General features: G+C 49.1%; 1 protein-coding gene across 2 annotated transcripts in view; it reads left to right on the top strand.

Annotated features, from left to right (window-relative positions):
• Window positions 1-12,373, top strand: part of LRP1 (LDL receptor related protein 1) — a 1,298,976-nt gene that overhangs the window by 996,502 nt on the left and 290,101 nt on the right. For both annotated transcript variants that reach the window (XM_085654639.1, XM_085654638.1), the window contains exon 69: window positions 3,199-3,305. In XM_085654639.1, coding sequence (XP_085510765.1) covers window positions 3,199-3,305 — 107 coding nt within the window. The remainder of the gene's footprint in view (window positions 1-3,198; window positions 3,306-12,373) is intronic.

Below are 12,373 nucleotides of genomic sequence, written 5' to 3'. Positions count from 1 at the left end.
GCCTCCTCAAGAATTATTCATGCCATGGCTAGTTAGGGTTCCTCCTCATCTTTGTACCACCAGAGTTGCTGCTAGTGGCCACTTGGAAAACAAATCTTGACCCTAAATGAAGATTCCGCAGTCTGCTGCTAAGTTGTCAGAATACTGGGCTGAAACATATCGAGGAAGAGGGGGGGCTTCGAGATTATTGAAAACCTGATGTCTCGGGGTCAGACAGTAAAATGTCCAAAGTATGGCCTACTAGAGTCCAGCAGGCACACTTGATTATTGATGATAGTTTAAAAATACAAGATTATTATCTGAATATGAATGGGCTCCTTAGCAATGGCAGTAGCAGTTAAGAAGGGGACTGCAACAACTGTCCTTCATGCATGTTCTCAAAAGGTGTTATTTGAAAAAGGAGAAATAAACATCAACTTGCCAGAACTGTAGATTAATATGATTTATAGCCCGTGTACATCCTCCTCTTTTTTTAATGTACATTTCTACCTTTATCACTGTTTGTAAAATCAATTTGTGGATGAGATTGTTTGGCTGAAATGCTGGCTTTTTGGCTGTGGTTAGTTTAGAAAAAGGTACGGCAATGAGAATTTGCCTTCAGGTAGTACTTTGTACTGCCATGATTTTCCAGTTTTCACATATTGCTCATGGAAAGGTCACACAATGAACATGGAATCTGTGTTCCAGAGAAGTGGGCCACATGGTCTTTGCTGCGTACCCAAATCAGGTGGTAGTGATAATGTCGTAAGGATGCAGCTTATTTTTTCCTTAGGGCACCGCTCATCATAGATCAGCCTGCTTGAGTTGGCTATCGTGCATAGCTTCAAACCCACCCCTCATTCAGAAGATGACTCATAGTAGATGACTAGTTCAACAATCACCTGAATGAAAAGATGTAAGCATGAGATATAAACATGGCCACGTATTCCACAAAGTTGTTTTGGGGCTGCAGGAAATTCAGCCCAGCGCCTCACACCTCTAACACCAGCCCCTACCAGTGTGCTAAATGTCATGGTACCCTAATGGAGGAAATGTTGCACTCCTGAATTTTTTTCCAACCACATGTATGCCTTTATTTGTGAATCCAATTCATCAGTTACTTACGAAGTGGACTTTGAAAGACAGCCACATAATGGTATGACAAGATACAGCCAACATGTGTTTCGAGGTAACCCTCTTTTTCAAGGTTATGTGTGGTAGTAAATGCAGGTCTTATTCTGTGTGTCAAATCCATTTACACTTGTAACCTTGATTGCATCTGGAATTTGTTACAAGTATTCATGGATTTCAATTAAAAGAGCTCCTGAGCAACCCTCTGTATCCCAAATTTCTTTTTTCTTCAAAAGTCAGTCTGCAGTTATTATTTATTCTTTAATTTGTATTAGTTCATTTTCAAAACCCGTAGCCAACATGTTTTGTCACACAGTACATCAACCTTTGACTTCATCAGAGCTACAAAGGCAAATTACAAACTCGTAACTGACCCAATTACACTATTACTGTATATTATGGTTACTGTTCACTCCATCCATGAATGTGTAGATTCCAAAAGAGCTCCAATTTACAGACATCAGATGCCACCCAAACCCTAGCAGAGTTAGTCCAATAAATCATATTTGCCCAATAAATTGTATCATGCGTTCACTGGTATTGCTCAAGAAGGTTCTACTTCATGGCATTGAAACTGTATTGAGTGACATTAGAGAGGATAATCCTGAACTGAAGTTACACCAATGTGAAGCTCATTGAATTATGGTCTTATGTGCTGTGGAGAAGGGTCTGAACATAGACCACGGAATGCAATATTTTCTGGGGACATGAAATGTTGGAAAGAAAGTTTAGAGTGGGGCATTTTAATGTAATCTTAATATTAACTCCTTATCAATAAGACCTCTGTTAAGGTACCATAATCATGAGCCACACTGCCTGACACCAGTTTTTTCTCTCCGTTGCTTAGGCTGTTGGGTGTGATTTGGTACTGGCAGAGAGAGCTAAATAATATGCAGTTCAGAAGAAAAAACTTGAAGGTAGTGTGTGCTCCGAATTTTCTGAAGCAGTAAGCAGTTATGACGCTTAACCTTGAGAGGTGGATAATTGGACACATTTTTTGATGTTTTATCAGTGGGACGCTTCAGATTCTGGCATTTCACTTCCCACTTATTATATTCTAGGATGTGATATTTGCAGTTCAAAGTTGTTAATGCTTCTTTCTTAGTGAATCACTTTGGAATGTAGTTGGACTGCATGGTAATCCCTGAGGCCGAAAAGTGCATGTGCACTTCCCCCTAGAGTAGAACTTGGTTGTCCATTGGTCTGGATTTAAACAGTTATCATTGACTGAAATATTTGGAGTCCACTCGGTGGAATCAAATATTGAAACATTGATCTCAATGGGTAAGAAGTATGAGTGGGCTTTGCTCATAGCAGCATTTCATATTGGTATATTAAGCCTATGAACTGGAAGAGTATGTGTATTCCTTCCTGATAATATTTTGTGGCTATTGTAGTGTGGTGAATTGATTTTGCATTCATAGCGAGGGATTATGGAGTAATTATTTTTGTCTTCAGAGCAAGGTTTAATTGTGCATTTTACGCTGCTAGTGAGACAGTATGCTGTGCAGTGATGCAAGGCACTGTGTTTTGCTTTGATAACACAATTCTATGCTGTGCAGCAATGTAAAACATTGCATTTTTAGCTATCTAGGTATTGCGTGTTTGGTGATGGCTATATTACATGTTTTGTTCAGATGGTGTGATTGTTTGCTTAACATTACCTGAGAGTCTCTCTGAGTGACCCTGCTCATAGTTTCTTCAAATGTACTATTATTTTACTTGCCTGATATTCTTCTATAGTCACAGATTTGTTCTGCTTCCACTTCTGATTATCCCCATTGCTCCTGCTCACCTGTGCAGCTGCCAGGTATTTTTTTAGCCACTATGATTGAATTTTACCTAGAAAGAACACAAATCACATCTCTGGTCTCCTTTCCTCCTTCTCTGTTCTCCCCTTGTGACTATCCAAGGACCCCTTGCTTGTTGGCTTCATGGTGTCTGTACCCCAAGACTCTTCGGAGTGCAGTGCGTCTGTCAAGCACGTTACTCGGTGACTGCTCTGTTGATCGTCTCAATTTATCCCCCATTTGTTTTTTCCTCCCTTCCATATTTCGACACTTCTGCCCCTCCCCTTCCCTTGTCTAGCGCCTCGACCCTGTTCTGAAAGTGAGTTCTCCTGTGCCAATGGCCGTTGCATTGCTGGGAGGTGGAAGTGTGATGGTGACCATGACTGCATCGACGGCTCTGATGAGGTAAGAGCAAATCAGAAGAATGTTTGAATTATTTCTAAAACCGGGATTCTCTTCACCATAAGGCAAAGGAAATGTAACATTTTATTTACTACACTGAAGCAAGTATATAAAAAGTAAGCAAAGAGCATGCAAAATAGAGGACCTGACTGTAGGTAGGAGGAGCAATAAGGAATTTCTTCCTCGTGTACAGAGTAGCCTTATGTTGACTGTAAGGAAAGGCCTCTTTTTGCTTGGTCACCCCAAAGTTTTGGACTAAAGCTGCTGGTTTTTCGATCCTAGGAGTGCACGGAGGCCTGCTGACCAGACCTCGGTGCCAGTGCTGTGACGTTAAAATGTTTGTTTAATTGGTTTATAGGCAGTTAGCATGAGTCCCTAGTATATGGTACCCAGGACGTGTACTTTAGAAGGTCCCCCCCCCCCCAGTGATTGCAGCACTGATTGTGCCACCCTGGGTGTGACAAAGGTAATTCACGTCTCCCAGTCTCACTGCAGACTGGAAGGACAGTTTTAAACTGCTAACTTGATTTTAACATTTAAAACAATAGCAAAACGCATTACTTCCTTTTTAATAAATATATATATATATATATATATATACACCCCTGATGTAGGCCTATCGAGCCCTTATGCAGGATACCCCCGTCGGCGAGTGCAGTTACAGGTTGACATGTTGGCCCTGCTAACTTCTAACTGGGACTACTAAAGTCGGTACTGTTAGGTATCAAACTACTTGTTATATTGAGCCTGAAATGATGCTTAAAATTATTGTAACTTGTTGCTATGTGCATTTTATTTTCAAAAATCCACTTTTTTGGCTTAAGTCTCCTGTGCCGGTTCACTGTTGCACATAGGTATGTCCCTGAAACCGCTTTCTGCCTTCCTGATAAGATTAGTAAATGACTCCCAAGAAAGAACATAATTGAAGCCTCTGTTGGGGAAAGGTGTTGTCTCACCCTGCGAGGAAACCAGACAGGTGTTGATCCTAAAGGCAAGCTTTGAATGGGAAGCCACCTTTGAAGGTCAAATGGCAAATACTTGGGAGAGGGGCTGCTCTGTTGTTTAGGCAGACAGTCTGCTACTAGGGACTGAGAGGAAGCCAGGTGTCAAACTGTTTTTTCAGGGACATGTAGCCCACTTGATAGCCACACATCTGGGTTGGGCTAGGTAACTCTGCATGCCAAGACAGGGGTTCTGCCATGTTGGAAGTGGGCATAATAGAGCCTTTTTTGATAGCTAGACACCACACTTCCCTGGAAGTCGTCATCCGAAAGAAGGGGACCTAGTTGCCCAATGGCTAGTGACCGTGACCTCCCCTGAGAGCATAAAAAGTGCACTACTGGTGCCCAGAACTTTGATCTCATTGGACTGAAAAAGAGGCCCCAAGAAAGACTGCCATGCTACACCAAGAACCCAACAAAGAGAGACTGCACCGACGTGGACTGCACCTGCTGCACTAGTTTGCTAGCATACAAAAGGGCTGTGCTCTACACATGGAGAAGTCAAGTCCAGTCCGATGCTCAGAAGTTGCACTCGAGTCTGCTGGACCCAGGATGGCCAAAAGAAGGGAATTGGTGAAACCGCTGTACCTGGTGACTGGTGGCCCAGTAGTGACTTGAATTTTGCGAGGGCTTCGAGGGAAGTTGACCTCTGTGACCAGGCTTGCCTCACCAAGTCCTTTGAGGAGTAGCCCCAGGAAGGCCCTTGTTGACCACATAGTACCTTTAGCATCCTTTATGCCTTGCATCAGGACCACTCCATAGAAGTTAATGGCAAGGAGCCACCGGAACTGGACTAGAGACTGTTTTTCTCGTCGAGGTAATTGTTTCTGTGAACCTTGCTAGTCCCCCTGACTGGCTCCCTGCTGTAGTTACAACCCTGCCAAGTATCACTCATCAGGCGTTAGACTAACACATTTTAGTATGGTGATCCGCATCACCATCCTAAAATGCATAAGTCACACATTTATAGTGCCTCCTGATGGGGCCTGCCGACACCACCGGCGCTGACGTAGACACAAGCAAGCTGGGAGGGCCGTCATCCAGGGGTGTAACAGAGGCCCCCGCAGCCCCCAGCAGTGCGGGGTGGCAGGCTTACTCATAGTGGAGGGAGGCCCCTCAGCCTACACTGATGTGAGTGTGGGGGCCCCTTAAGCATATCTTGCATGGGGGCCCTCACATTTTGTTGCACCACTGCTGTCATCCATTAGAAGCACTCAAACAACTTAAGCAGCGTGGACCGCATGCTGCTCTGGCAGACTGCACTGCAGTGACTGCACACACAGTGTGCAATGCTGTCTTCATTTCACTCAGCAATATGAGAATGGGGTGCACTACCCTACTGAACTGGCTCAGCTGAACTAGTGGCTGCATTATCTGATTACAGCTGCTTCTATGACACACTGCCGAGGCTGGCCGGGGTGGCATCATCTGACGGCCATGTGGTGTCCATTTGATTTGCCTACAGGAAGTAGTCACTATTGGAGTGAGGCGGCAAGTGGCAGGTATGTTTCTTTGTGCGCCGCTGCATGTGCTGCTAGTTTGGTGCCTCACCGCGCCATGCTGCAAGATTTGTCGGCTGCTCTATGGTCTGTGAGTGGGATTCATGGCTGAAATGTACTTGTTGATTTTTATTTATTAATGACCTTAATGTAATCAGAAAGAAACACGTTAGTTATAGATTCCTTACCTTAGAATTACCCCCAGGCGTCAGACTGGATCCGGAAAGTTTTTTCGTCAACAGTACCTCTTCGCGTCAGAAGGTGGCATCGGTCGGCTTCGTGTCAGTCGTTGGCTTCGAGGTCGCCCGGATGACGTCGCGATAGCTACTTACACGCCGCCCTCGCACGCTGTCAGTTCTTTCTTTTTCCGCGCCAGGCAGCGCAGATCTGGCGAGAGCAGTACCTGCAGTCACATTTTGACTGAACTTTTTGGCGACTTATTTTTTGAGTCTGACTCATGGTGCACGTAGGGATGCCCGGCTTCAAGGCATGCGGTTCCTGTTCCCGACTGAAGTCGGTTACGGATCCGCAACGCGTGTGCATCTTTTGCCTGGAGCGCGACCACAACCTCAAGTCGACTGCCAGTCCATGGCTCCGAAGGCTTTGCGGGAGCGTTCTGAAAGCTTCTTGAGTGCCGCCAATCGGCTCCGCGCCATTTGAGGTCACGAGGTAGGTCGAGGGACCGGTCGCGAAGCCATCATCATCCTTCGAAGTCTTCGCACTCTGGGTCGGGTAAGTGGAAGCCTAAGGAGAAGTCGAAGAAGCATCGTCGCTCTTCGTCTTCTCCCCGTCGGTCGGCTGGCGCGACTAGGGATGCGGGTGGTGCACCTCCATGAGCCCGAAGGGTTGAGTCCGGGCTTCCCTTCCTTTACGGAACCTTGGGCGACTCCTGCCCAGCTTCGTAAATTTTAAGAGATGATGCATGCCATTTTTGGGCAGCCTGAACCCACTGGCGTGCCTTCGGGCCCCACGGACTCGGTTGGGGGGGGCCGAGGCCTTCTTCGCCGGCAGCTCTGGCCCTGGCGCCGCAGGCCCCCCTTGGATCCAGGCCTGTATCCGGATCGTCACCGGTTGACCTTATAACACCTCCACCGGCGCCTCTTCCTCCGGCACCGTTACAGCATCCGACGCCGGTCTTGTCCCCGGCCGACGTCAACCCCAGCCTCCATCCTGATGTGGATCCGGAGCTGAACCACTCCTGGGGTCCCTTTTTGGCCAGATTGGCACCCAGAGGATGAGGAGGAGGACTGGGAGGTGTCAGGTGACCCTCTGACTGATCAGCTAGAATCTCTTCACACCAGATTCCAACCGCAACACTCTCTTCCAGCTCAAGTGTTTATGCAACTCATAGGGATGATGGCCTCTAGCATATTCATAGTGCCTCATGCAAGACTCCACATGTGTCTTCTCCAAGAGTGCTTAGCACGCCAATGGAACCAGGCTCAAGATCAGCTAACAGATCTGGTGTTGGTAGACGGTCGTACCCATCGCTCTCTGCAGTGGTGGAACACCAAGAACCTTTCCAAAGGGCGACCGTTCCTCGAGCCAGTTCCTCAAATAGTCATGACAGCGGACGCATCGCTCTCCGGCTGGGGAGCTCACCTACTACATCAAACCATGCAGGGCAAGTCGACGCCACAACAGAAGTTACTCCACATCAACCACCTGGAGTTACTAGCCATATTCCTAGCCTTAAAGGCATTTCAAAAACAAATATCAGGCAAGTCTGTCTTAGTCCGCACTGACAACATGACAGCCATGTACTATATCCAAAAACAAGGCGGGACACACTCTCTCCATCTCTCAGCTCGCACAGAGCATATGGAGGTGGGCTATACCTCAGAACACTTTCCTCCTAGCCCAACATATCCCGGGAGTCCAAAACACAATAGCCGATCTGTTGAGCCGTCAATCTGAAAGAAACCCGTTAGTTAGATTCCTTACCTTAGAATATCCCCAGGCGTCAGGCAGCAATACCCTTGCGCGTCGCTAGGCGTCGACTGCGGCTCCGCGTCTGTCATCGGCATCGCCGGGATGACGCCATCGGAGTACTTAGACGCCGCCCTCGCGCCCTGACGTCAGTTCTTCATTTTTCCGCGCCAGTAAGCGCAGATCTGGAAAGAGCATACCCTTTTTGTCACTTTTTGACTAAACTTTTTGAACTTTTTTGGTTCCTATTTCGAGTCGACCTCTACTCCTGGTGCCGGTAGGGATGCCTGGGTTTAAGCCGTGCGACGCCTGTCACCGCCTGATGTCGGTCACGGATCATCACCGCCGGTGTCTCTACTGCCTTGGGGTCGACCACGATGCCGAGTCGTGCCTCGACTGCCGGGCATTGACCTCAAAGGCTAGGCGGGAGCGGTCCCGCAAGCTGCTCGAGATCCAGCAGCCATCACTGCTCGTCTGGGTCCAAGTCCTCGCATTCCGGTAAGTCAAGGCACAGCAAGAAGTCGAAGAGACGACATCGCTCTTCTGACTCGCCTCACCGGTTGCGCGACTCGGCTGAGGGTTCGGGTGGCACCACCCGCGCGGCTCCGTCGGAGCTGCAAGAGTCGCGTCCGGCCCCATACCCTTCGGTCCCTGGGCCCGCCGCGACTCCGACGGAGATCCGAGACTTCCTCGTGGCCATGAGGAGTCACGCTCTGCCGTCGAGGCCTGCAGGCGCGCCTTCGGGCCCCGCAGGTCCGACTGGGGGGCCTAGCGAGCCGGCGGCTCCAGCCCTGGTGCCGTCGTCGACTTCGGTCCCGACGCCGCAGGCCCCCGGGGGATCCAGGCCTGGTTCCCGGTCGACGCCGGTCGATCTTAGGACTCCTCCCCCGGCACGGACCCTTTCGGTGCTGCCTCCGGCGCCGTCTTCGGACGACGACGTCCCCAGGTTTAATCCCGGTCCGGGCCCGGCGTCGGAGCGGCTCCGCCCGGCGCGTATCTGGCGCGATAGATGACCGATTCATCTACCGCCCGGCTCTGATCTTTCCACCTGTCTACCAGGAGTCGGATGGCTGGGAGGGGTCTGAGGACCCTCTGTCACAGCAGTGCCAGTTATCTCGGGACTGGGCAGAAGAGCTGGGTGTGAGAAAGTGCCATCTTTTTTGCATGGTATACCTCCACTTTTTGCTGAATGTACTTTGACTGAGTGTGCCCTGGACTCCTGCCAATCAGGTGCCCAGGGCCTATGTTCCTTCCCTAAAACACAAAACCCAAATTGGCAAACCCTGGCCACATGTCAGCACCTGGTAAATGGTACCCTAGGTACCCAGGGCCTTGTGACCAGGGAAGGCCTCTAAGGGCTGCAGCACTCATTGTGCCACCCTTAGAGGCCCTGTACCCTTACACACACACATTGGCCTTAGAGGCTGAGTGTCTGGGTGCAAGACAAAACAAAGAGTCGACATGGCATACATCCCTGTGTGCCATGCCCACCACCTACACTGTCATGGCATACATCAGCCACCCCTCTAGCTGGGTGCCCTATGCCAATGGTGTGGGCGCAGTTGCCCTGTGCCCCTACAGTACCCAGGTGCATTCCTGGGCACTGTAGGTGCAGTGCTGCCATTTAAGAGTATATGGTGCTGGGAGCTCGTCAAACACTAACTCCACAGCACCATAATGGCAACACTGAAGACTGAGAAGTTTGGTATCAAGCTTCTCAGCACATTAAACCCACACTGATGCCAGTGGGGGATTTAATTTACCAAGCACCCCAGAGGGCATCTTAGAGATGCCCCCTGAAACCTAACCTACAATCCACGTCTGTTCTGAGGCTGCCTAGGCTACCACACAGCAGACATGTTGCTGGACCCCTGGGTAGGAGAGCCCCTGCTCTCCTGGGTCTGCAATAATGCACATCCTGGGCGAGGTGCTAAATCTCCTCCCCCAGAATGGGCAGGGGGAAGCTTCAAAGGCATGCCACCTCTGTGAGCTTCCCCAGGCCACTGCAACCCCCACTCTGGCGGGAAGCTTAGCCAGAAACCCCAAATAAGGACAGGGGATGTGCCAGCCTGCCAACCCCACCCCTCAGGTGGAGGAGGCGAGGTGAAGCACATCTCCGGGCTCTTGACATCTTGAAGATGGGAAGCCCTGCCCAATCAGGACCAGGCTACTGCCCCCCTCCCACAGGAGAGAGGCAGAATAGGGGGTGTACCCACCCCAGGACAGGGACCCATTGGTCCCTGCCCTTCACCTACCTGTAACACCCCTAAATCTAGTATTTAGGGGCACCCTAAACCTTCCTTCCCCAGATTCCAGATTCCAAAATCCGAATAAGAGCTAGAAGAAAGAAGACCTGCCCTGCAGCTGCTAAGAAGAGGAAGACACCAACTGCTTTGGCCCCAGCCCTACCGGCCTGTCGACCCTCAAACCTGCTCCTGCTCCAACCCGGCATCTCTTGTGGCCAGCAACCTCACAGAACCCGGAGGACTTGGCTACCTTTTGACTCTCAACCCCTGGGACTCCCATGAGTAGAGGCTCTACTCAGAATCTACCTTTCACCCCCGGCAGCAGCCCGGAACCGCAAACCCTACACACTCTGCACCCGCCAAGCCTGGCCTGTGCCGGAGTGAATAAAGACCACGAGGACGACCCCACGGCGACTGTGACCCCGAGTCTGGCACCCAAGGACCTCCCTCGACACTCCCGAAGAAGCCTGCGGCCTCAGAACCAGGTGCCCCCCTCCAACCGCGATCAACAGAGGGTAAGATTTCCCGACACCAAAAGGCACCACTGCACCCTGTGCCCAATCCCGGGTTACCTACCTATCCTCCAACTACCCAACTTACCTCTCGAAGTGGTGGCGGCGGCACCTGAGAGAATCTTCGTCCCCGAGCTTGCAGTCTTTTTCTAAACCGGAGATTTCCCATTGAAATCAATTGAGCGCCCGAAGGCCCAAAAGCACCCAGCCGCCCAAGTGGCCCTGGCAGTGCAACCTATACACCTATCTACTTCTCCGCTTGCCCTGAGTAAGTGACCAGGAGCCCAGCTCCCACAGCCGCGTGGCCTGCTAGTCAGCAGCCACCAACCAAGGCCCCCTACCTCTCATAGGATAACATTGGGCCTAACACTCTCTGCACCCGGCTGCCCTTGTGCTTCTGAGGGTGAACCAAATGTACCTACCTGACCCTTGGAGACCCCTGAGTCTATGCCCAGAACCTTAACTCTGCCAGTCGAGTACTTACCTTTAAACCGATATCTCAATTTTCTCCATAGGGTAACATTGACTGGCTTTTCCTGAAATTGTGGACTTTTCAAAACTTAAAATATTAACCAAAAATCAGCCGAGTAACGAAAACGAAAATACTCACCTGCTCTTAGGTGAGCTCCCAGTGATGGATCTTGGTGCCCAGCACTGACTCTGAAAAATACTTACAACTGTACTTACCAGTAACCCATAGGAAATCATTGACTGGTTTTCTGTGAAATTTCTTCTAAGTGTCAATTTCTGCAATCTTTAAATATTCTTTAAAAATCGTATAATATCTGATAACCTAATTACTTACCTGTTTTGGATAAAGGTCCCAGTACTGAGTCTAGGCACCCAGTACTGGATTACAAAAGTAACGAGAACATACTATATCTGCAACTTGAATTTTCTGCCATAGGGAATCATTGACTGTTTTCTATGAAATATTTTCTAAGTGTCAACTTTTAAAATAGCAAAATATTGTCTAAAAATCATCACAGTAATTAAGTCGACTTTTATCACTTGATTCCAAGTACTGACCCAGGACTGAATCTAGGATCCAGTCCTGGAATTCCAAAAGTAATCATAAAAGTAATCTGTGGAAAATAACTTGAAACTTCCATTGAACTCAATGCATTATTGTGTTTAAAATTGTGTTGGCTATTGCAACAACTTGTAACTTTCTACAAAAGTCAATTGAATATTGCAAAAGTATTTATATAAAGCATCTCATTCTGAGAAAGTATATGTTAATACCTATTGTTGGTTCTAAAATAAAACAAGCATATATTTTTTATGTATAAACCATTGGCCTAGAGTTCAGTTATTGAGTGTGTGAGACCATTTGCTTGCTGAGTGTGTGCAACAAATGCTTTACACTGTCCTCTGATACTGCCTTACTGCTCGACCAAGCTACCACTTTAGAGAGTAAGGTTATATCTAACTTTAGCCTTTGCCAAACTTCTGGGGACTGTGGACTCTGTACACCCTGTACCTATTTGGGAACAGTATATACAGAGCCACTTTCTCACACTGGGGGATGCCAGTGGTCTTGATACCTCCCCTGACACTGGCTTCATCTCTCCTCCTTCCGTGGCTACGGAGGAGGGTGCTACCTATTCTGTGGTGCTGCGCAGGGCTTCCAAGGCTCTTTAGTTAGAGCTCCCTGCAGTGGCCGTGAGGACCAACCTCCTCACTGAAGTGCTTCAACCACCGGTAAGCTCCTCGGAGCCTCTGCTGCAGTTCAATGAAGCACTGACGGACGTTCTGATGGGCACCTGGTCCAATCCCTCCACAGTCCCTCCTGTGGACCGGAACGTGGCCCGGCGCCACCGTCCCGCACTGGGCGACACCAGCTTTCTGTCAGTGCACCCCATGCCTGAGAGCCTGGTTATC

Source organism: Triturus cristatus, chromosome 4_1 (genome assembly GCF_964204655.1).
Source record: "Triturus cristatus chromosome 4_1, aTriCri1.1, whole genome shotgun sequence".
Classification (NCBI taxonomy): Eukaryota; Metazoa; Chordata; class Amphibia; order Caudata; family Salamandridae; genus Triturus; species Triturus cristatus.
This window is presented reverse-complemented; position numbering and strand designations above follow the sequence as displayed.